The following is a 26,364-nucleotide window of genomic DNA, read 5'->3' as shown; positions in this document are numbered from 1 at the left end:
AAGTTGTGGTTGCTTCTATGCTATTGGCTGCTGCTGGGCTGACGAGCAGCTGTTATGGTCACATGATCATCATTTTCAATGTTCCATGATCATTTTTCATCCAGTCTCCCAATATATTGCTCCCTACCCACGTCCCTTCCTTAGCAGCAGCCACATACTTGGGGAAGGGAAGGGACATTTATTATGCTCCATGCCACAAGGAAACTCAATGAGGAAACTGTCAGGAAGTCAGAAATTGCTCCTGCTCCCACCCTTGGTCATTTGGTTTTTCTATTTAGGTGAGGAAGTATGTCTGAAATGATGACCCATGGATTGTCTAGTTATAGCCAACATTGTTCGTTTTCACATTCCATCTTCTTATTGTAATTCTGTCTTTGCAGTTTTAGATTTTCTTTTCCTATATGGTAACATCAGCAACTAAACTAGCTATTAACTTTAATCTAGCCATTAATCACAAATATTCTTACTCTGAAAGTTCCTTAGCATTTCTTCAATGGCTTGGAGGGCCAATCACCTGGCACAATATTGTTAATCACTTGATATTTTCTTCTACCCATGTAGATTATTTGTTAAAAATGCAGGCTATCATTGTCTTTCCCCACGCGGTATGAATGGATGCCTTTATCCTTATCATCTATCCCCAGCTTCTTCCTATATTTCAGGAACGCAGTATAAGTGCCTGTTTTTTTAGCTGGACAGCTGATATGATCTTCACATCTTGTGGTGAGCTTGCTGGAATCTTAGCATACACTTCCAACATGCTTTGCTCAAAGAGGCAGCACAGCAGAACTGGGTGTTGGGGGGGGGGGTGTTTCAACATGGGTAATAGCCCATATTAGGGATAGTTATAAGGACTTTAAAATACCAATGTTTCTACTCTCTTATTCTGTCCATTGATATCTGTTCTGTAACCCTGTTCAGGATGACTGAGGTTTGTTGTGGGTGATGAGAACAACTGAAGCTAAATCAGGCTGCTTGGTGGAGAAAAGGTTCAGATTCACTCTGTCTTGGATTGTAACTTTTCAGATTTTCATTGTCCAACCAGAAAACCTGCAAAGAATTCTACAAAATTTGGCCTGTGTTCTCTTCCTATGATCTTCTAGCTCTTTTTAAAAAATTCATCCAATTCCATGTATAATAACAAGAACAACCTCAACAAACATTAAAGCAATATACAGGCTTTTAAACTAAATGATGAGTGGACCAGAAATGAAATTGGATTAGATTGCCCCCAACCAATCAGAAATAAACAGAAATAAATTTACAAGGTTTTAGGTCAGGACAGATTGGAGAGGCTTAACATACCTCTGGAAAATATGCAGAAGTTTAAGATTATAGATCACTGAAACAAATAACAATGGCTTTTTCTGATAAGCATGTATTTAATGGGACTGCTAATTAGTGCTTACATTGGGAAACAAGGAAATATTCCCTTTGGGCACATACTGTATTTCCTCATTCATAAACATTACAAATCAGTCACCTCTAGAGGTTGCTGAAGGGAATAGAACAAAGGTAAGCAACCATTTTGGGTACACTGATATATTTGGTGTATATGAAAACATATATGCAATTTTAATGTGTTGCTCCTGTGCACTCATATACATCGACCTATAAATACGTAAATAAAGAAAGGAATAAAAATGGGCTCCCAACAATACATGTACATGCTTTTCTATCTCTCTTCTTTGTCACATGACATTGACTTAGTATTTCTGTACTGCAGGACCCCTGGGTGATAAATAGAGGACCAACCTCTCTCCTGCACTCCATAGTCTAATGGCAATGCCTTTCATGACCAAGCTAGATAGACAATGGTACATATGTCTTGAGGTCTGCGTCCCAAACCACAATGATGCCTAAATGTCAACATTTCCAGCACAAGTACATAAATGGTAGAATTTGTACCTCTGCATCACAATACACATTGCCTCACTTTCTCCTTATATTCCCTCTCAAGAGAACATCTTTGTGACTGTATCTCCATAACACACCATCCCATTGGATGTTTGGAAAGGATTGGTCGATTTATGTCCAATTTTGTGAAAGTCCATGTTATTCTCATTAATAATATGTGCTTAGACATATGGAATCCAGAAAGAGACTTGCAAAGTAGAGGAGGACATATTACAAACATTCTTGGAAAAATTCTTGAATATACACTGAAAACCACATTTTTTTTCCTTTTCTCGGTTCATTAAAGTTTTATACATAGATTATTTATTGTGCTGTACATTTTTTCTGTTTGCCTTCTCATCTTCTTTCTTTTGATTACTTGCAAAGGAACACAGTTTATGTTTGTGCACTTCTAACTATCCCAGCATTGTAAGCATCTGGCTTCACACACCACTAAGGGTGATAGGAATGCTTAAGTTGTAGTGATGTAGAACCCTGGAATCCACTGGAAATTTTGAACTGGGTAAGACAATCATTCAGGAGGTACTTTAATTAAGTTGTGCTAAGACAATACTTCATTTATTACCCACACCTTCATCAGACAATGTAAATTCAAACTTCCACTTGATACTATCAGATATAAATATCTCAACAAATTGTACTATCAAATAAGAAACAACTATGGAGAAGTGCTATTCAATCAGACATGATGAGTTGTTACAAGTATTAGTAGTGGAATTAAATGTTTAAAGAACAGTTTAAATTGTTTAAAGAGCAGAAAGCAATTGTCAGCATTCCAAATATCATGCAGAATTAAATCAGAGCCCAAGGCAGAGCTATCCTTAAAGTTCCAATTTAATAAGACAGACATGTTGGCACATCTGTGGGATCCCAAATCTGAAACTTCCTGGGTTCCCACCCAGTTGAAAGTTCAATAACTTTTCCCACACCCACAAGTTCATCACATGGTCCAATCTTCCTCTGCAGCACTGGCATTTCCACCCATCTAGTTCCGGTCAGGTACAGAGTTGCAGAGACAAAGAATGACCCTGGGCTTCTAGAAAGGAATGACAACAACACATTCTACATTTCTACTCCTTAATATTCCCCCTCCCAATTACTAGACTAATGAAACAGCATAGGAAAATAATAGAGAGTGTGGCAGGCCAAATATCCTAAAAGGAATATGACTGCAGGCCTGACAGCAATTTTCACCAAAAAAAAAAAAAAACCCACTCATATTTTAAACATCAGATTATTAGGGCTATTTCTGCACAGATAAGAAATCATTTCATGATTTGAGATTTGGACTAAAAAAAATGAAAGAATCCTGTTATATTCAGTATCAATTAGTTATGAGGAACCCAATGAATTTGTTTTGATAAACCCATACTTACTTAAGGAAGGGAGTGTTATCTACTGAGTATTTTTATATTTTACTATCTTGTGCGCAAACATAGACATACACGTACGACATGTACAATGGAGACAGTTCAAATTTATGATTTGTCCATCCAGTCACCAGAGGATAGCCCTTTTTAAAATAAAAGTATCAATTTTATATTCATGTAAGAATATAAGTATTATATTACCTTCATTAGATATTAAATAGCTTCACATGAATGAAGCAGTAACATCGTAAGTATCATAACTAAAAGTTTTTTGATATTTGCTGCAGTATTGTTAATGAACAAATAACACAGTTTTATAGTAGCAACTTTATTCTTTCATTCCTATTTTTTTTCAAAATAATTATTTAAAATGCCAAACACGCTTCTCTTTTTTCACTACAATAAATTGACTCAGTTACCCTACTTGGAGTTTTTAATTACAGTTTCATCAATGCAACATAAAATCCATGCAAAATTATAGTTTGTGGTACCTTTATTGAAAATGAGTACAATCAAGCTAACACAGAAATATTGACAAGCTTTCATTTGTTCCTTTAAATCTAATTATTCTGTATAGGCTTGTGCTTTCTTTTTATCTATCGAGTATGTGTGCAATTGTTTTTTGTTCAGGTGGAAATGTTTTTCCTGTTGCTTATCTGTTTTAATTGCATCATGGTGTCCTATAAACAGTAGTCTTATTTCCTAAAGTGAGATAATTACAACTCTTTCTCATTTTGTCCAAGTTCATTAGAACAACTATGCTGATAATATATTAACTTTCATGATATTGCAAAAAAGATGGTCTTGTAGATAAACAACTATGTTCAAGGTAGTAAAATTGTCTGCTAAACGTGCTCAGCAAAGGTTAAGCAACTAGCACAAGATCTTAACTGATATTTCTTCAATTTTTCTGCCTGAAAACCAGTAAGAGCTTCCTTGTCAAAAATCAAGTTTTTGCTAGGAAAAGAGATACATGCAGTTAATAATAACTTAGAAGTTCACAAAAGTTGAAATTCAAAAATTAATGAGGCCATAACAAAACAACTGTTTCAAAAGTTTTGAAATCACAGTACAATACGACATTCCAGATAAAATGGAGCTATTTCAGGGGTATTGTTTATGACGTTTGAAATAATGTGCAGTTCTATCTCTGCTACTATTGGCTGGGACAAAGAGGAAGAGGGGGAGATTAGAGAGAGCATGGGGTATAAAACCAGATGTTCATGCAAAGAGAAACTATTTGGGGCTATTACTGTGGAGGACAAGATACAAGTAGATTGCTGAAAGGTATGTGCACTCTGATTATTCTACAAGTGGTGCCATTAATGTTATTGGGACTTCAGATTTCATATTGTGTATGCAATATTATGTTTCTCTGTTGCTTACCAAAAATTAGTAAATGCATGGCATGCATGTACAATTTTAGGTTGAATTTCAAGATAAATTCAAAGATTTTATTGCTTAGGTTGTTTGTTTTGCTATAGTTTTGACACCTTGCTAAATGCAGAAATATGTTCACTGATTATGAATAAGTAAAAGAAAAAAGTTAATAGCCACAGAAATATGTTTCTTGTTATAATGTTCATGGGTTATTTTAAAGAAAATCTATGGTGTATTGCCTGTGACTAGATACTGTGACTATTCATAGAGACAGCTTGAAAAAACAAATGCCCAAGACCTATGTGACATGACTGAATTGTGTTTCAACAAATGAAAAACAACACAATTTCGTTGCCATGGAACAGATGGGATATGATTTCCCTCATTGAGATATTGCTTCTGGAGCTTCATCCTGCTGTTTCAGTAGCCAGAAGAGGCTTGCATAGAAGGAGTCCCCATCACTGTCTTCATGAGTCAGAACTTCTCCAGACACAACTCAATGCCATAAACCTGCTTTACTTTGAGAAGGGAATGAGAGGTGTCATTGTCTTGTGAAGCAGCTTCATGAAGATGCTTTCCATGGACCTTCTTCAAAGTGAAAGTCCCTTCAGAATTTTACATATTCATGTTAACTGTTGATTCTTTGATTGCTCTGGGGATTTTTTAAACAATAAAAAGCTATCAATCTTCTCTTACCTTGCATTATCTTTGTAATAGTCTTGAGATGTAGCTGAAGGATAGCACACTTTAATGAGCTACCATAGGTATCAAACAGGAATATTGACTTGAATTCAGTATTGTCAGCTAGGGTTTGATAACAAATCTAATGTTTTTGAACTGCAACTTTCACAGTCTCTTATTGCTGACTATTTTATTTTTTATAATTAATTCAAGGCAGAAGACATATCCAACACACCATCCCCCTCCCGTTTTCCCCACAACAACTTTGTGAGGTGAGTTGGTCTTAAGAGAGAGTGATTGGCCCAAGGACACCCAGCTGGCTTTGATGGCTATGGCGAGACAAGAACTCATGATCTTCTGCTTTGTGATATGGTGTCGTAACCATTAGACCAAACTGACTATGCTAGTTATGCAGTCTTAGAACTGAAGTCCAAACATCTGGAAAGTGCAACAGGCTGTTCCTTCTCCTATGTCTCCATTGTCTGCCCAGTTGATACTGTTGATGATGAGAGCAGAAGATAGCCTTATTTGTGGGCTGTCAGAAGAATAAATTGGGTTCCAACTCAAGTTGGGGTTGTGCAAGAATAAATCAAAATGAAATTCAGACATCTGTGAGAAAAGGGGAATTAATTATTCTCAAAAGCATAGCGTCCCAAAGATGCTTCTGCAAGAGATAAGAGGCCTCTTCAGCTTCTTGGGTGAGAAGCAAAACATCTTCAAGAAAAAACAAAGGAAGTCCAGTTGCCTCTTGAAGAAACACCTTTGGGACAACTATGACCTGAATGACTAGACAAAATCAAAGAGGTTTGCCTAGAGGGGTAGCTACAGAGAAAATGGGGTACAGAGAGATTGTTTGTAGGACAGCTTGTCCTTGGTATAGATCTTGAGTGGTGTAGAAGTGTGTGTGATACTTGAGGGGCATTGGTGTGTGTACGTGTTGACTCTTGAGAAGGAGCTGATTAAATCAAGTAATCAAGTAATGTGATTGGGTCTTTTCACTTGAACTATAATTCTGTTTATGTTTACATTGTGTTAATTGAGTTTTGTGTGTTTATTTATATGTGTTTACAATTTGAAATAATTGTATAATTCTTAAGTTTGTGTAAGTTTAAAAGGATTTCAGAGGCTGTTAATCAGTCACTACATTGGAGACCTAGGTTAACTAACATATGATTTCCTACACAATATTACTAACAGTTATATAAATTTATAAATACTTCCCACGATGCTTATTCAGATAGGCTCATCTGTACATCTATTTCTTTCTTTTGTTGGCTGAACTATTGACAGTTCATTTTGCAACCACAATTTTCTTATTGTAAAATCTATCAAGTTCAGTTGCTTGCCCAGAATGTGATTGTCCAATGCTATCGCCCTTATACTTGCTCTAGTACCATTTAGCATTTTACATTCAAAGTCTACCCACAACCAGAAGATACCTATTTCAATCTAGAAAATTGGATTAATTGAATAACCTTTATTTAGTTAGAAACATTCCATTAGAGTAATTCTTCAATTGCTCTACGTTTGCTCATGGTAACAAAACATATATTTAACAACAGCATTTCATGTTCTGGAATAATTGATAGCCTGCAAAAGTGAAAAGACAACTTGGAGAGTGAAAGAGAGAAAGCTAGAGAAACAATCACATTTGACTTTGCCTCTCTCTCATTCTCTGTGTGTCCCAGACTCATTTCCAGCTGTAAGTCTCATCTCTTTCACTCCCTCCAGGCAAGAAGAATAAACATGCAACTGGCGCTGATCCCTGGGACAATAATACTGTTCATTCTTTTTCTGCTCATATTCTGGGCCTTTCGATTTCAGCAAGAAAGAGCCAGGTTCCCTCCTGGCCCCAAGCCATGGCTCTTTCTGGGGAATCTACTACAAAAAGATGCTCTCCCTCTGTATAAAACCTACCCAAAGGTAAGGCAGTCTTTGCACCTTGGTGACCTTGCTGAAAATACATAGTTAATTTATACACTCCCAACATTCTTTTCTCATCCCTCCAAGGAACACTCTGCCACAATGAGGCAGCATGGTAGGACTTGGGGGAAGAGGGGCTGGATGCAAGTAAAAGCCCATATTAGGGAATACTTTGTGATTATAAGGACATTTAATACTTCTGCAACTTTACTATATCTATTAATAGCTTTTTAGCAGTCTTTTTCAGGGTGAGGCTGCTATGGGAAGGGGGGGTACTGTGAAGAGAAATCAGGCTACCTGATGGATAAAATGCCTCAGATCTGTTCTGTCATGTTCTCTTGGAGGGCAGGATCAACTGAGAAACCAGGTGCTTGGCCTGATAGCTTGATTTGGTATTTGTTTACTGGCAAAATTCTCTTTGCCATCAGTTTGACATCTGGGCCCATCCTGTGTTCTCCTGATAGGGTCTTTACTGTGTGTCAGCATCCTTGATTGAGGAGGTGAAAGAGGCAATAGTCTACCATTGGATGCAATATTTTCAATAACTATATGTTCCCTTTCTGGAGAAGGTTGTTGAGATGATGGGTAATGTGCAAGTAATGTGCACCATGGAGGAAATGAATTATCTAGATTCATTCCAGTCATGTTTCTCTGCCCTCTGGAATATCCAGATCTAAATGGCCCTCACGCTTTTGGCATTTCAAAGACTTTTAAATGCCTGCCTCTCTTCCTAAACCTTTGACAAGGAAGCTCCCTTTGGTTATGTGCTCCCATTCTTTTTCATGCTTATTCCTTTGATTATTTTCCCCTAACTTTGTCACTTTTTTATTGCTGTATTTTTTCTTGTGTTTCATTATTTTTACTTGTGAATTGCACAGAGCTATGGGGAGTTTGGTAGTTAAATTTAATAAATAAAGAAACAAACAAACCAGGATTAAACAATGCATGTTGTAGCATGATGTTTGAATGTCATACTTGTGACATTTAATGGACAACCCAGAATGAAGCTCTAATGTGAAAGCAAAGTCACTTTTAATATGAATCTGTTTATTTTATTCACAATGAATTTATTCTGCACCATTTTTGAACCATGCATTTTGGACCAGCTACCATAATTCTTGGCCATCAAGGTTTTTAACTATAGTAAATTGAAATTCAACTGGAAAAAATTCAAGTTGGGAAAACTTGATCCAAAGGATATTTCTAATACTAATGGATATGAAAATTAACATAGCACTTTGAAATCATTTTTGTTAGATTAGGAAAAGGTCTATCTGTTTGGCTCTTACATTGGTAATATTTTTACAGTTAAGTGATAAATATGAATATGTATTCAAAGCTATTAATTAATCAGATATCCAAAAATGAGATCTCAAATCCTACTAATTCACAACTTTGATGTCTCTTGTCCGAAGCTTGCTAAGAAGTATGGTCCAGTTTTTACTATCTGGCTAGGACCAAACCCATTGGTTGTAGTTTGTGGATACGAGGCAGTGAAAGATGCCCTGATAACTCATAGTGAAGAATTTGGAGGACGATCTCCTGTACCTATCCTTGATGAAGTAACCAAGGGCTACGGTGAGTGCAGATTATTTTCACTTGAATTTGAGATGTAGTTTCCAATTGCTAGAGGAAAGATAAAAATATTAACTTTTCTAAGAAAGTGATGGTGGTCATTTTTTTAAGTAAGGAAAAATAAAATACTACAGCTCTTGGAGGTACTTGAAAAGTTGTTCAATCAAAACTCTGGTTAGAGAATAAAGTACCAAACTAAGAAAGAGTAGCACGACAGAAGTCAGTTATCCTACATTCAGCTGATTGGCATTAGAATCCAAATAATATGGTAGCCACTTGGGTGGTCTGAGTGAAATTATACCCTTTATTCAATATTCCCTCACAAACAACAGATTTCTGAACTGCAGTGTCCTCAATCCTGTTTTAGCCAACTTTAAAAATGAACTAGATAAAACAGAACCAAGTTCAAAATTTAAATAGTAAAAAAATCAGTCAGAAACCAACAGAAACTTCTAGCAATACACTTTAAAACACCTAAGTTTTATTTATTTTATTTTATTATTTTATTTTATTTTAATTTGTCAACAAGTACAAGGAAACAAGTAGGAAAAACATATGAAAAAATTGGCACAAATAAATGAATAAAAATAAGCAAAACATAGCCATAAACACATAAAAAGAGTACATATAAATGGGACAGTAGGGATGGTAGGTACGCTGGTGCGCTTATGCATGTCCCCTTTATCTGTGACTAGATAATGCTAGTCACATACTTTCATAGGCATGATTTGATGAGAGATTCAGGAACAGTCTAATGCTTTAAAATTAGATTAGGAAGGAGTGTTCATTAATTATCCTGAGGAAATTGTAAAATCCCTGAACCTGAAAGATAGACAAAAATAATAGGAATGGTGGATCTTTTAGGAGACATTAACTTTATTAAGTTTCTGCTAGATGCTTTCCCATCACTTTATATATGTTTTATTTCAAATAGTACATTTTAGCATAGTAGTAATACTGTTTTATTGGAAGGAAGGAAGGAAGGAAGGAAGGAAGGAAGGAAGGAAGGAAGGAAGGAAGGAAGGAAGGAAGGAAGGAAGGAAGGAAATACATTTCAATACCAAAGCTACAATATTTAGCAATCCTAAAGCTATCAAACCTCTAAGGTGTTTCAAAAGGCTATAAAATACTTTGAAACCATTAGATACTATTTGTAGCTTGAAATATTCATCTCCCTAATCTGCAAATCTACTTTGAGGGTGAATTAACTGAAAAAAGTTATTGAACTGAAGCACTCTTTCAAAGTTGGACATATCTTTACAAATTAGACTCAAACCTTTTAAGATTAATAGTTTGCAGGTAGGTGTTGCAATCAGAAGTCCTTTTCAAACTTTATCCAGTAATTCCATTCTCATTCAGTTATTGTCAAATTCCAGAATTGAAGATGTCAAATTTCAGGAAATATCAAAGAAACGGAAAATAGCAGTTTTGTTTTTCAAGTATGGCTTTTTTGTTTATGTCTATTGGTAGGAAGCAGGTAAACAGGAATATTCAGAAAAAAAGCTATCCCTTTTAAATATTAAATATGACTATCAAAATACTTTGTAACCTTGCTCAAGATGTAATCTGAATAAATAGAGTACAAACTCATGAGCAAATCAAAATTCTTTTTTTTTTTTGCCAAATTATCAATGAATCAAGGAAAAAGAAATGCATGTTTACTTTTACATTTGAGAAGGGTAGATGTTTTGCCGGTGAGGGAGACTACTTGGCAGACTGCTTTTTTTGTTCTTTAAAAAATGCTGCTGTGCCTGTTTGTTTGTTACTGCAATTTTTATTCTTTCAGGGATTATTGGTGAAGAAGAAAGATGGAAGGTTCTGCGTCGCTTTACTCTCACCACTTTGAGGAACTTTGGAATGGGAAAGAAGTCGATGGCTGAACGGATGTCAGAAGAGGCTCTCTGTTTGATAGAGAAGATATCAAGCTTTGAAGGTGATCCTACATTGCAAAATATTTTTATTGATTTATAGAATTATATCCCACCTTTATGTGTACAACACAAGATAGTGTACATAATGCTCTTGCCTCCATTTGCTTCACAAAAACTGTGTGATGGTGTGTTTATTTATTCATCTTTAAATTCAGAAGCAAATGCTTGTTTTTTTTTCTTTCTTGAATTAATACTCCGCCTTTCTGGTTATACTTCTGAAGGTAGCTGATTACAATTAAAAAGTGGTTGAAATCTACCTGAATGGCACATGGTGTCTTGAATCCTGACTTCCTGAATCTGTTCACTGGATTGAGAAATTCATAAAAATGGCCCATCTGCACTTTCATTGCCTTTCAAAGAGGCACAAATTACAACCATGACATCATATAGTAGAAGCAGACTGTACACTAGAAATTTCCAGGCAGGTGTCATTGGAACCATAAAGATTCCACATGTGTGTAAAGTCTAAACAGAATGTAGTGTAAAAGAAAATTCACAAAGTCACTAGAGAAAAGGATTTGGGGGATGCAAAACACGGTCACATCATCTCCCCTTTCTTTTTGCTGTTGCAGATCAGCCTTTTGATGTATTCCCAACCATCTCAGCTGCTGTTTCTAATGTGATGTGTGCTGTTGTCTTTGGAAAACGATTCTCTTACGATGATAAAATGTTCATTCAAATATTGGACATTTTGAAGGAATTCATAGGTTTCTTTTTGAGTGCTCCTGGAATGGTATGCCAACTTTATGTTACTCTACAAGCAGGATTTTCTCTTTGTTTAAGACTAAGAGTGTTGGTTCAGTTAGTTCCCTCCAACTTACAAAAATTGGAGGCTTTTTAAAGTGACCTAAAAAATATGTTTGTGAGAATCAGCCTGCATCTCTTTTGCAAGTGACTGTTCATCTTGCTTCTGGTTAGTTCACATGTTGTGACTTAGCAGTGATTCTTTCCAGAGTTATTCAAGATGCATAAGATTCAGTCCTGTTTCTTCTCGGCTAACTATTCAAAGCTCTAACTATTGTTATTTCAGAGGCCTTCATAAATAATTGTTCTTTAAATCTTCCATAACTCCCAGGCTTTCATTCCATTATTTCTCAAATAGTAATTGAGGAGCTATAACTAAAGAGAAATCATGACCAAATAAGCTTGATTCCATTAGCTTATATTTTATATTCATTTGATTAGCAGGCACTGCACATTACAGTGAAAATGTTTATATTGGTCTTGTATTTTATTTTATTTATTAAAAAATAGAACTAAGGGGACACTTTATATGAAAGACATTTTTTTCAGTACAGCTGTACAGAAGGCAACACAAAGAGATGAACTGAGAAAGGCTAACTTTTACTATCATCACGTTACAGGTGTACAGCGCTATGCCAAATATCATGAAATTCCTTCCTGGACCTCACAATAGAGCTGTCACTGACTGTATCAAGATTTGTGACTACGTTAGGACTAGAGTGGAATCTCACAAGAAGACCCTGGATCCAGACAATCCCAGAGACTTTATTGATTGCTTCCTTATTAAATTAGAAAAGGTATATTGCAAGGATATTTTGCACACAAGTACAAAAGGGACAGAGCTTCAGTTATGCACTTGTGCTCCATTCTCTGATGATGGGAGAAATTTGTACTGTTGAGATTTCAGAAAGCAAAACGATAGTGCCTCCCTCCTGTGCCACAAATACTGCAATAAAATATGCAGCCCCTAGGAATGGTGCTTTCCTAGAAATAATGATCTTTGTAACAAACAAACTCACTCCTTAAGAAACCGTTGTGTGGCTCTGCCTATAGTGTCCTTTTCAGCACTGAAGGAAGTGCCATAGCCCATGTCTATATCATGTCATGAGTTAGCAAAGCCAATTTGGTAGTAGGTAAACCTGTAGAGAAGAGGAATGTTATCTGTTGGTGCTCTGAGAGTCCTGTAGAGAATGGGCTTTTGATGTGTTCCTTAAAATGATTGGGGCCAGGACAAGAACTGAATATGAATTAATTGCTTTAAAACAAATTAAATAATTACCTAGTCATTCAGTCATTGCACTTAAACATAATTCAGTGGCAAACTTGGAAAAACATTTCAGAAGTTGAATATTGACAGAATGGCTAGTTTGGGATGCTGTTTTTTTGTTAATTTCTGTCAAATTTAGGAAAGGACTGGGAGCCTTTGGGAGCATTGCATTTTCCTATTTCAATCCTGTAACCCTCCAAGCCACATCAAAACAAAATAACAGCCACAAAATCAATAGTATGATTCTGGAACTTTGCACTGAATTCTTTTTTAAAATGTGGAAATAGGAAAATGCTTCTGTCAGATGATTCTTTCTCATTTTTTACTCTTTATAAAGGAGGAGAGGGGTAAAAAATGTCCCTGTCCTTATTGGACAGTACCTGGAAAACTTCATGTGTCCCTTCTGCTGGCAAAGGAGGTTGTAGTTGTTATTTGTTTTTTGTTGGTTTTTTTAGGCTTTTTGGTACTATCTGAAAGAGCAAAATAATGTGCCAGGTTGCTGGACTGGGGCTAGCAAAACATTCATTGCAAGATTAATCTGGATGCCTTGAGTCATGAGATAAGAAATGTCCTTTAAACATTAAGGATTTTTGGCCAGAATGAAAAGGACTATGGAAGGGGATATCAGTGAATAGAAAGTTTATGAATGAAATATAATGCTTTAGAGCCAAATTTCAAAAGCTCAGTTTGTGAGATGGAGATGGAGAGGAGATTCGAGGAAGAGGAGATAAGAGGAAACTTCTGCATTACAATGGCTTCATAACTGGAAGGAATCTGGAGAAAACGACACAGGAGAGAAAAATATGTTTTTTGTTTCATTTGCATCTCAGCTTTTTCTATTTCATTTAAACATTGATCTGTCTGATCCAAACATCTATTAAGTTACATTGAATTACATTTTGGATTATTCCCTGCCTCCCCTCGAAGTTGGTCTAGAAAAAAAGTAAAATGAGAAGTAGGTGGACAATTTTATGACATGATGATGAAGTTACACACTATAAACTTCTGCCTTTTATTTATTTTTCTACCTTACTTTACAGGAACAACATTCTAAATTAATCTGTATGGAAGACTTAGTCATGACTGTGTTTGAGCTCTTAATTGCTGGGACAGATAGCACAGCCAATGCTATTGCATATGGTATTATCCTTCTTGCCAGGTTCCCAGAAGTCCAAGGTATATGAAATGATTTTTTAAATATTTATATTTATATATTCTTTTTAAAATATAGATTCCCAGCTATCCTGCAAAGAAAAACTATGAGTTGGCATGTTCTTGTGATTTTTCCATGTTTCCAAATATTTATTTATTAGATTTTTATGTGCTCTTTATTATTTTAGAAGTAATTCAAGATGGAGAACATGCCAAATTTTCCTTCCTTCTCCTATTTTCCCCTAATAACAGAGTAGACTGGTTGAGTTTAGAAAGAGTGATTGGCCTATATCACCTAGGTGGCTTTCATGCCCAAAGTGGGAGTAGAAACACAGTCTCCTTCTTCCGGCCTGGTGCCTTAACTGCTAGATCACGTTTTCCCAGTTAGTCTACTAACAAAACTTCAAATAGTAGGAACCTAATATAAATGTTATATAACTCTAAATATATTTTCTTGGTGATTTGCATGTACCATACCTGTGTTAACAAACATGTTGTAAGAATCAATCTTGTAATGAAGGGAAGAACCCTCAAGGCCTCCACATAAAAAATGTATATGGTAATTTGAGAACCAGAAGTATTTATCAATGTTTCCCCCCCCCATTAATTTGTGCTGAAATTGAATATAATTGAATAATTTTAACAATGTTTGAAAATGTATGCCATATTTCAAATACTGATATTCTCATTTAACAATGACTCATTCAAAATCCATTAAGGTTATGATAGATATAAATAAATGGTACTTACAAGCAGTCCTCAAAGCAAGGACCAGCCATCCAAACAATTTCTTGGTCACATGACCGTAATTTGAATATTTGGCAACTGGCTCACTCTTATTATGGCTGTAAGGTTCAGATAAAACTACAAAATATAGCCATGTTTGTATTCTCCTACCCTCTTCTGTGATCAGAAGCAGGATATATACTGTCATTTGGAGAACCTGTATGAAACTAGCAGAAAACAAGTCCTTTCATGCACCAAAGTATCAGTCTTCAACTCTGACTCCAAGAACATTTATGCAGCAGCTGCATCCAGATTGTATAAATTTGGATGACCATTATCTTACAGTTAAAGAGATGAAGAATTTGCTGCCTGTGCTCCTTTGGCATATAGCCATGCTGGCCACATGACCATGGAAAATGTCTTTGAACAATATTGGATCTCTCAGTGAAGAAACAGAGATTAGCACTGCACCCTAGAGTCAGACACAACTGGACCAGTAGTGGGTTCCTACTGGTTTGGCCCGGTTCAGCCGAACTGATAGTGGTATGATGGCCTGGGTCACTGGAACTGGCAGCGACCCAGGGCTGCTGTTCCCCAGCCGCCATCGCCATCTTGTTTTTTAGTTCTGAGCAAACCAGCAGTAAAGCCAGCTGGAATCCACCCCTGAACTGGACAGGGAAACCTTTACCTAGTTAAATGTCTTGTACTGGAGGTGGAGAAAAGGATTGGGTGGGAAAATGAACTTTAAAATTACCCAACTAGCTTAGCCCATATTCTGCATGGGAATTGGGAGTAGATTTCCCCAAGTTCTACATCCAGCCAGAGAAAATTGCTAGTCATTGTTCTTAAGTATCAAGTGGAGAAGTAAATGGAGAGTAGTATAGGATATCTTGTTTAACTATTCTTTAAGGGCATATTGTGCATCTTTGATTATCTGCTATATAAAGATGAGTGTGATTTAGGTCTGGACTATAACAATGTGTGATTCATTGCAGCAAAAATCCAACAGGAAATCGATGAGGTTGTGGGTCCAAACCGCCAGCCCTCCATGGAGGATAAGGTGAAGCTGCCATACACCAATGCATTTGCTCATGAGATGCTACGTTTTCAGCCTGGGAGTAGTGAGAACTTCCCACGTACAACAACCCAGAATGTGATTTTCAAGGGACACTTCATCCCGCAGGTATGAAAAATCCTGAAGTCTGAGATCCTGTTTGTGCAGAGATACAGTATGTAACCATAATTGCAGAATGATTAAACTTCTGCTATAATTTCTGCATATATTTTCTGAATATCATTTGAATTTTTGGGACAGTAGGTTTTTACAGAACTCTCTACTTATTTGCAAAGGCAAATGTTATTCATAATTCTTGGCGATTTCTATCCTGCAGAATTTCATTGATTTCCCTCAAGGTTCTTAGTTATATATATAAAAATTATTTTCTTCTTGCACCAAGTAGCTAAGGATGTTTAGAAAGGTGATTAATGCTTTTTATTGTTAAACTTTTATTCATAATATAATTATGGAAATCTTCTCCCAGATTAGAAAAAAGATACAAAACTATCAGTAAAAATGATGGATTAATGAATCTAGCTTGCCTCTATTGGATTCTAAAATTCTGCTTTCCTGATAGAAGAAAAGTAATATTTTGTTAGAGTAATGAATCTGTTTTTCATCTTCATATCTACAGGCATTTTAATAAGTTGTTTCCCAAATAAATGATAATGGGCACGTTTGTAGTTTTTAAAACAGGTAATTAATTTTGAGAGAGAAAAATAGACAAAGAATGGAAATAAGTATGGAAAAATATATTCCTACCGTAGTAGCTTTCCCTCCCTCAACAGTTTTGCCAAAACCATATTTAAAACATCATCTTTAAAATATAGTTAAAATTTTATATACAATAAAAATATGTTTTCTATATGCTTTAATGTTGTAAAATAATATAATAATGAAACATTTATGTCAGATTATGGAATCTATAAATATTATAAGATGAACATAATATGAATATAAGTAATATTAGAGAACTAGTGTGGTCTTGTGGTTAAAGCAGCAGACTTGAAACTGGGAGGCCAGATGGGTGACTGTGGACCAGTCACTTTCTCAGCTCTAGGAAGCAGACATTGGCAAGCCACTTCTGAAAACCCTTGCCAAGAAAGCTGCAGGGAATTGTCCTCAAAATCTCACAGAATTAGACACGATTGAAGGGAAGATAAAAATAATAAAACAATATTTCAGAATCTCCTCTGTTAAAAGAAGCACCATCCTGAACCACCAATTCCTACGTTTTTGATTTCTAACGAAAACTCTCTTTAGGTATCCATATTTTTTTTTAAAGTTTCAAACTTCTCATTTGTTATCATTTTTACTGTCATTGTATAAAATGCCATATAGTTAAATATAGTTGCATACTAATAGGATATAGCAATAGTTCACTTCAACACACGCACATTGGACATCTCAATCTCAGTTGTTCATCAGAAGATATGACAAAAGTTCTTTAATTTCACAACACACAGGCAGGTTCAACCACAATTTCAACTGAGAACTTAGATCAGGACAGGATTCAGAATGCAAAAGAATTCTTAGAAGTTTGGAACTTGAAAAATGAGCTATCATCAGATAATATAGTAACAAACCTAATTGATAAATCTTTCAAAAGGAGCAATAAAGATGAAAGCAAGAGGCAGCAGCCCTGAGTAGATCCTCCCCATTACACACCCTTTAACAACTCAAATAAACAGGAACAGTCAAGGAAAAAAAATCTCCACAGAATGCTGTAAACAACAAACCAATTAATTTCTCCACTTTGGAGCGCTGATGATATTATTAATCTGATAATGAAATGCCTGCAGGAAAAACCAAGCTGAAAAAAAATGTCTGCCAGAGAATGGTGAAGGCCAAGTATAACATTATCAGTGAACATTGTCTCTGTTCTGGCCTTCTGTGTTGGTTTGGGATGTTTTAATCCTCCAACTTCATTCTGGATCAAGAACACCATAGAGAAATGTATCCAAGTCACTAAATTATAATGGGGCTACTATACCAAGGCAGCACAGTATGAACACAAGGGCCATTTCAAAAATAATTGAAAATAAGGTTTTTTCTGATGAAGAAAACAAATGAAACCTTAAATAGCTAACTTTAAATTTCTCAAGAATTTTTAATAACATCACTCCTTTTGACTAGATTTATTTTGGTAATTTAGATCACAACAGTGAAGCTTCAGAATTTAGGAATTACCCTGAATTCCACCTATAATCTGAAAGTTGTAAAGTTTAATAATACAAATATGGATAAATATAGATTATGTTTGTGAAACATAGAAGACAATTCAGTCTTGTTATATTCTTAATACAACTAATATAATTTTATGTAAGGTCTTAAACATGTGAATATGAAGTGGTCAACACCGGTACCTTGTAAATTGCATCAATGTTTAACTTTTTTAATCTTCGAATAATTCACATTATTGAAAGAATTAACATGGGGGAAAATCCACCTTTGCTCTTTGTATCTTCTTGTCTCTTTATAGGGCACAACTGTTCTTCCATTGTGGGCTTCAGTGCATTTTGATCCTCTCTGCTGGGAAAATCCTAGGACGTTTGATCCAGCTCATTTTTTGGATAAGAATGGTGAATTCCAAAAGAGGGATGCCTACTTGCCTTTCTCTGCAGGTAACAGAGGGTTTATGGCTGATTTAGTGATCTGGGATCTTCAGGGTTGGTCAGTAAGGCTGCTGAATGTTACTTCACCTATGTTGATAGGTGCTGTTCTTCCTGGCTGCCCTTGACACTATCTGTATTAGTTTTAAGATGAGCCTGCCCAGAACATGCATAGGTAAATGGCGAAATCACAGAGAGAATCTGATTCAATCATGAAGGAAAATTTTTGAACTTTTTAGAACCAGAAGATACATAGTGACTGCTAATCAACTCCTCCACTGAAGGATGACTTTTTATATTTGAAAAGCCACAAACAAGTAGCATAGAGCAAGGAGATACAGTTCAGGATAGGACCAAAACACTGGGGGAGATTAATATTTTCTTCTTTTCAGTTTTCTTGATGCTGTTCCTTTGCCTGTTTCTTTTTGTGAATAAAAGCATTTACTAACAGTTTTAAAAATAACATAAAAACTAATTCAGTCTAAAAAGAAAAGAAAGAAAGAAAGAAAAAACAAAAGTGAAGAAAAAAGAATAAAATGATTTTTTTAAAAAGCTTTCAATTTCTTTTGCAGCATATACAAGAATGATTATAAAGTTATTTCCTTAAAAATAAAAAACTCACTTTTTTCTGTTATCTATTTTTTCCTAATAATTGAAACTATAAGTCATTTTTTTTCTCTTTTCATGCAAAAAGACTATAAGAGGTTTTCATACAGCCATAAATAGCAACGGCACTTAGACTTATATATCACTTTACAGTCTTTACAGCCCTCTATAAGCGATTTACAGAGTCTGCATATTGCCCCCAACAATTTGAGTCCTCATTTTACCCACCTCGGAAGGATGGAAGGCTGAGTCAACCTTGAGCCTGGTGAAATCTGAACTGCCAAATTGCAAGCAGCTGACAGTCAGCAGAAGTAGTCTGCAGTACTGCACTTAACCACCGTGGCTAATAAATGTAGCTATTGTCTTTTTTCTAATCAAAGAAATTAATTTAGCCATCTCTGCAAGTTCCATCATCTTCACCAACCATTCCTCCATTGTGGGTAATGTTTCCAATTTTGAGCTTATAATAGTCTTGCAGTTGTCATATATAAAAACAAACTTCTCTGACTTGTTTCTAGTTCCTTATTTCTTACTCTTAGTTTTTGTTACTCCCTGAAGAGAACAGCAGGGAGGAGAGGCTCCACCTATTGTAGTGTGGAGAAATTGAGGCAGAGAGTTAATGTCTCTTCCGTGTTGTAGTCTTGATAATGCACTCTTCCCTAATTTTATGATTCTGGGAAGATTCAGGAAACCTGATTATGTCATCTGCATGGCACTATTTTCTTTGCCAATGTGAATGTAAGTCATATAGGTCTACAGGGTAGTTATCTGGGTAATATTGTTAGGTCTTGTCTGTTAAGAAAGTTTGTCTTTCTTTTTTAATTATCATGGTTTGGTTGCATAGTCAGTCAAATATTTAGACTGAATTTGACACTCTTGTCACTCTTGTCACTCTTGTTTGATGATGTTAAAGACATCTTTACAGGATGTAAGCTGTTCTAAGTAAAGCTGCCTTTTGCAATTGACTGATGATGATTTTGTCAATGCCAACGGTGTTCAAATGGTGCTCTAGTTATTTTGGGATTGCACCTAAGGTGCCTATTACCATTGTTACAGTCTTTGCTTTCTTTTGCTACAAGACTTTCTAGTTCTGTTTGCAGTCTTTATACTTTGTGATTTTCTCCAGGTCTTTCTCTTCTATTCTGCTGTGTCAAGGCATTGCTACATCTATTATCAATATTTTTGTCTTTCTTATCAATAACTGTCACCTCTTGAGTGTTATGTGGCAGGTGCTTATCTATTTGAATTCTAAAGTCTCAAAGCAATTTAGTGTCTTCATTTTCTATTACTTTGTCTGTTTTATAGTCCCACCAGTTCTTGCTTGGAGATAAATGGTATTTTTTGCTAATCTTCCAAAGCACCATTGTTGCTACTTTGTCATGCTGCTGTTTGTTGTCAGTCTATTCTATTACTCCATGAACAGAATGTGATTTTCTTGCAGCAGATAACTAGGCGGTCCACTGTTTCTTCAGCTTATTTATAGAGCTGGCATTTGCTGTCTTCTTAATTCTTGCGTAGTATGCATTATACATGTATATCTAGTACACAATCAGAATTAGTCTCTTTCTTCTATTTTTCTGCTGTTAGCCATTGTCAGGTCTTCTTGTTACCTTGCTTTGCCAGCTATTCTTTTTTTTTTAATGTACTGGCCATGTAATATTTGCCTTGCCATGTCACTTTTATATTTTTTATTTGGTCTTTGTTATAGATCTGTTAATCTGAGATGAAGCCTTACTTTCTGGGTAGCATAAAGACAGTGGATAATTAATTTGTTTGTTTGTTTGCATCCCCCCCCCTTTGTAATTTTTAGAAATAACTCAAAATGACAAACATAGCCAACACTCCCTCCATCTATTTATCTTCTTTTTTTCCCCTTTTCACAGGGAAGAGAGTATGTCCAGGAGAATCATTGGCTAATATGGAAATCTTCATGTCATTTACCAATCTGCTCCAGAACTTCACTTTTAAATTGGCTTCAGACCCTAATGACATAGATTTAGAGAACTTGTTTATGGGCTGTAGAGAGGATGGGAAGCATCGGTACATTCGGGCAATCAAACGTAAAATATAAATTAGCAGTTGTCTCAAAAAAAAAATTCCTTCATCCCAGCCCTAAATTTCTAATATTGTGTTCAAAGTTTCAGAAATGAATTGAGTGCTGAAAAATAAAAGCATTCAAAATACAGTATATTTCAGTAAATGACTGTTCTACTACAAATAGCACCATGACTACCATTACAGTTATTTCTACTGATGCTTGAATTTTGATTTCATCCAGAGAATCTGATTCACAAAAGCACAAACTTTTTCAAGCTAAAGATTGATTTAACTTTTTTTAGTGGTATGACAGGACCATAACCTCAATTTTAGACTGAAACTATGCCAAAAATTAAGATGTGTTCAATTTGAATGTAATTAAAATAAATGAAAAATAGTTAACATTGAAGAATTATTTAAAAAAAATATGTCATTAAAAATGCCGTTTGGCATCCTTTTATGAAAGCATTTTAGTGACGCTGGTAACCAAAATCTAATCCATGCTTTCTTGTCTGTTGAAATACACAGCCACCATAGTACAGAATCAGAGTTTCATAATATGAATCATATGTAATATAACTTTTAATTGATTTTAATAAAATGATTCAATGTAATCTGAGAGTAGTTTCTTACTATTATCTACAACAAATAAAAGTTTTTGACCTGAATGCTGATTGTGCTTGTTTATTTAGCCAAAACGTATGAACAATATGAACAAAATGAAACTTAACGGTATTTCCTAAACCTTAGACATAGCAGAAATTTCTAAAACTAAAAGGGATGAAACTGAATTCATACTAAGAAGAACATTTCAAACAGAAATGTGAAGATAGTTCTCCCCCGCACTGGAGGCTCATTGTGGGAAAGAGAGCAGTGCCAGGGAGTAAGAAAAATGTGGTATTAAGAATTTGGAAAGAAAGACACTACAGCAAGCTCAGTACTACAAACTGTTGGGACGTAGTATGACCTGTTTCTCAGTACCTGATCAAAACTATGTCAATTCCAGGGGGGTGATAATTGTAAAATTTATTAAAAATTTTAATTAAAAAAAAACTATGTCAATTCCAAGGAGGAAGCCTTCCCCTTATTTATTTTTATTTTTTATTTATTTCATCAAGCATGTATTAGACAACATATAAAAATAAAAACATGATTTTTGATACATGAAATGAATACGGGAAAAAAAAAAGAAACATTAGGTGAGGGATGGCAGGCACGCTGGTTACTTGCTGCCAGCCAGATTCTCCAAAGGGAAACTTCCTTATTTATTATTTTAAATGGTCTCTCTCCCATTCTCCCATTTAAAGAGTGGGGGGGGGGGGGACAAAGACCTTTTTTGAAACTCATATAATTTGAATGGCTGAAACTTGGAAAACTTTGGCACCATCAAACTGGTAAGTCTGAGACAATTCTATTTTGTTTCTGATTTGCCTTAGAGAAGATATGAAATGAATGTGACAGAGGGAGAAAAAAATAACTCCCTTTGGTTCATTTATAGAAAATGAATCAATGGATAGTACTGGCTTTCCAAGACTTCTCCACTTAGGGATTTTAGGATTTCTAAAATAACATTAATCCCAGTTACCTAACAGCCATCTTTTCGATCTTCAACATCTACCGACACTTAACAGATAGTAAATAGTTAACAGATAATTCTGAAGCTGGTCGTTGTTTAATTCCACTTCCTGCTTTGTATTAATTGGTTGATGCCCTTTGTCTAATGGAATTTACGTGGCATGCTTACTGTAAAAGTATCACTCAGGCACATTTTAGGAGAATTACGGTAGCAACTGGGTCTCCTAGGAGTTTTTTTTAAAAGCGTTCCACCAACAGAAACTAGCCGGGGTTCTTATTGACAGTTTTGGCTTGCTGTTGCTTGGAGTCGAATTAGAGTTAGGCAAGGGGAGATTAAGGGGCTGGTTGCATTTTACCAGTTGCTCCACCTATTCACTTCCTTCGTGAATCTGAGATTGCTGTCATGAAGACACCTTCAGTTGCGGAGGATGAGCTAACCCAAGAATATAAATTAAAGTATGCCCCAGACCTAAGATGTGAGAAGCAAACAGACTTGGTTCCGGTTTGTTACCGCTGCAAATCCTGCATCTTGTCCTGGAAGATTTTTTCCACCCGAGAGTGGTTTGTTCGTGCCAGCCAAGCAACTCAGAGGACGTTCGTGATGGGGATCATCAACCGGTTCGAAAGCTACGACCTCCTGAAATACTCATGGAACCTCCTACAGGCTATCGATACCAAGGATTTTAACTATTCCCGTTCCAGCGTCAGCTCCACCTTCAGAGTCTCTTCTGCTCTGGATCGGGCAATGGATCCACAGAAACTGTCGCAATCCATGGCGGATCTTTGGGGATGGTTCGCAGGCGCCTGTTTCTGGACCAAAGCAAACTATATACTTATCTTGCTGCAAATGTGCGACTCGCAATTGTTGCTGATGGCTGCTACTCTGATCCGTATTCTCTTAGGTGAACAGGAGAATGCCATGCCTGAAAACATGGGAAAAGGTAAATTTCACTATTTGCCACAATTGCGGGAGCTATTTTTAGCATCCAGCGAGGTGAAGGGGGAGGTGGCCAGTGTTTTAGTTGTTGATGTTCCACCATCAGGTCTAGTAGTTAAAACATCAGGCTAAAAACTGGGAGTCTTGCGTTCTAGTCCTGCTTTAGACTGCAGCTGCAAGCCTAAAAGATGACTTTGGGTCAGTCACTCTCTCTGGGCTCATTTCACTGGGTTGCTGTTGCAGAGAAAATAGGAGAAGGCATGTTTGCTGCCTTGAACTATTTATAAAGATAATAAAGATGGGATTAAAATCTAATAAAGAAATAAACAATGAAGTTTACCCAAGGCATTATCCCATTTTCATCACTCAAAATATCTAATGATCATCAGTTATCTTGCAGCATTGCTGTGTATCATACTTATAATACCATCCTATATCTGTTGTTCAAGGAAAAATACAGGGTGCAAACGGAATGATTCCATGGCCAGTAGGTAAATAATGTATATATAATGTGACTGCAGCATAAATTGATATCCAGAAAATAAATTGTAGTGTGGATTGTAGTTACCTGTAATAATTTATGTTCTTAATTTTTGTAACACCATACTCCCACCAAACTCCTGATGATAGACTGTGAAACATAAAACACAATACAAAAAATAAAATTGTGTGCCATCAAGTTATTTTTTTACTCCTAGCGACCACATAAATATATTTTATTCATCAGGATATATCCCCAACCTGTTCTTTCAATTTCCCAACAATGCATCTATTGCCACTGGAACTGAGTACATCCACCTTGTTGCTAGTTCTCTTCATCTTTTTCCTTCCATCTTTCCTAACATTACAGCCTTTTATTCTGTGTTGAATTATCAAAATTAAACTAACAGGGATATCCTATTGATAACATTTAATCCTTAGAAGCTCTCTGGAACTTCATTTTTATCACATTCCTAAATACTCGGAGAGAAAGTGCCACCTGGATTTCCTGCTGCTGAGTTTCATAAATAATGTGCAATACATTTTGAAGAGAATATTTTCAGCTCAGGTTGAACAATGGGGTCCTTGGTGCTCTCGAGGTTGCTGTTGGGTAATGAAATTTCTACAAGAAATCAGCCAAATTCAGAGAGTGTCCAGGACCCCACAATAAAATACATTTGCTATATGCTACCCAGAGTGACTTGTTTTGTGAAATGGACGACTGTATACATTTGGGGGGGGGGGGGGGATAAATAAAACATATTATTTTTTACAATTTTATTTCCATATTTTGTCTATGTCTTATGTTCAGCATTCCTTAAGGTATACAACAAATATAACATTTTTTTTCAAAATATTCATCCTGTCATGTCACCGTTTCAAACGTGTATTCTTGTGTATATAATTTTTGAGCCCAGAAATATTGTGAGTTCAAGGGCAGTAAACGAAATAAATTACTTGTTTGTTCAAACTCCTATGAGGGGAACTTCTGCCAGACTGTTCAGTGGTGAGCTCAGCCTTATATCCATTTTCTGCCACATGTTCAATTACAACTAGAAGCCTTTATCTGGCTGTTCCCAAGAGAATGCAACTTAGTCTAGAGAGATTCTTGTAAATGCGTAAACAACAATAAAGAAGCAACTATTTACAGTGTTCATTCTCATTCCTGGCATGCTGTCTGGAACTGAAAGTTGGGTGTGGAACGGTATCAGATTATTTTTTCCTATTAAAGTACTGTAGCATTATTGAGTAGTATATAAGACTAAGTGCTATTGCTTTTGCTAAATGACCAAATCTCAGTAGAAGAGCTGAAGAACAAGAAGTTGGTTTCTCTTGTCTTCCCATCTGGAGCCATATTTTTTGTGAAATTGTTCTGCTTTCCCTTTTGTTCTTGCTCAATTATTTTCATCTTTCAATCTATGACAGAAGAAGAATATGTAAAGCGGAGCAAATCTGACATGCGTCCTCTTCTCCCCATGAGATCTACACTTTCCCAAATGGCTGAAACCCAGTTTCTTTCAAAAGCAAGCAGCGTGTTTGGTATGGTTTGATTTTTATGTACCGTATAGTATATACAATATATAAGTCATGTTTAACATGCAGTTTTCTTTATGTCAACACATTTATATGGATAACAATACTATTGTTTTCATTGAGAAAATGAAAATTCCCAGTGCAGTATGGTCAATCTATGCCCACTTCTGTATATGTTCTATTTGTCAGCATGAGTTTCCCATAAGGAAATAGCAATGTTATTTTGGATTAGACTGAAGACCTGTATATAACTTGTTCTTACAATGGCTGATTACTGCACATGTACAGGTGAAGCCTGTGCAGAGGAAATGAATTATGCAGCATATTTCTCCCCACAAACATACCTCTTTCATTCCCTTAACATAGATTGACCTATAATGATAATAAGCATTAGCAAGTAAGGTGACAAATACTATGGATTTGGATAGTTTATGAGGAGCAGAGTGGCTTCGTGGTTAGGACACTGTTTTGACAAGCAACAAGCTTGTGTTTGAGAACCGAGTGCTGCCGTGGAGCAGGGTGAGCTTTGCTCCAGCTCCTTCGGGGACATGAATAGGGCCCACAATTGGTATGCATCAGCAATGCTTATGTCACCAGCTAATCTTTTTAATCCAGAAGTGCCTCGGTGCATCTGACACAAGTGCAATGCGATACATATTGCAGTGTTTTTCAAACTTGGTAATTTCACGTGTGTGGACTGGTTGAGGGCTGGAAGGTTGGCTGAGGAATTCTGGAAGTAAAAATCTATGCATCTTAAAAGTTGTCAAGATTGAAAAAATAAGGGTTTATTGGAAAAAGGCTAACAGGATTCTAGCTTGCCTGCCTCCCCAACATCTCTTCTAAGAGGGGCAGACCTATGTC

The 26,364-nt window shown here is 36.0% G+C and overlaps 2 protein-coding genes across 2 annotated transcripts in view; both read left to right on the top strand.

Moving 5' to 3' along the window:
- Positions 1-8,635: 8,635 nt before the first annotated feature.
- Positions 8,636-21,012, top strand: LOC309397581 (cytochrome P450 2C23-like; the record flags this gene model as incomplete). Its single annotated transcript, XM_081963709.1, has 8 exons — positions 8,636-8,849; positions 10,633-10,779; positions 11,350-11,510; positions 12,142-12,318; positions 13,829-13,964; positions 15,662-15,849; positions 18,206-18,347; positions 20,825-21,012. The coding sequence occupies 8 exons, from the start codon at positions 8,636-8,638 to the stop codon at positions 21,010-21,012; spliced, it is 1,353 nt and encodes a 450-aa protein (XP_081819835.1).
- Positions 21,013-22,815: 1,803 nt separating this feature from the next.
- Positions 22,816-26,364, top strand: part of FBXW10B (F-box and WD repeat domain containing 10B) — a 43,094-nt gene continuing 39,545 nt past the window's right edge. Inside the window, exons 1-2 of the mRNA XM_081965577.1 lie at positions 22,816-23,494; positions 25,396-25,509. Coding sequence (XP_081821703.1) covers positions 22,957-23,494; positions 25,396-25,509 — 652 coding nt within the window. The 5' untranslated portion in view covers positions 22,816-22,956. The remainder of the gene's footprint in view (positions 23,495-25,395; positions 25,510-26,364) is intronic.

This window comes from Natrix helvetica (assembly GCF_964273705.1).
Source record: "Natrix helvetica genome assembly, chromosome: 1".
NCBI lineage: Eukaryota > Metazoa > Chordata > Lepidosauria > Squamata > Natricidae > Natrix > Natrix helvetica.
The sequence above is the reverse complement of the archived record's forward strand: the minus strand, read 5'-3'. Positions and strand labels throughout refer to the sequence as shown.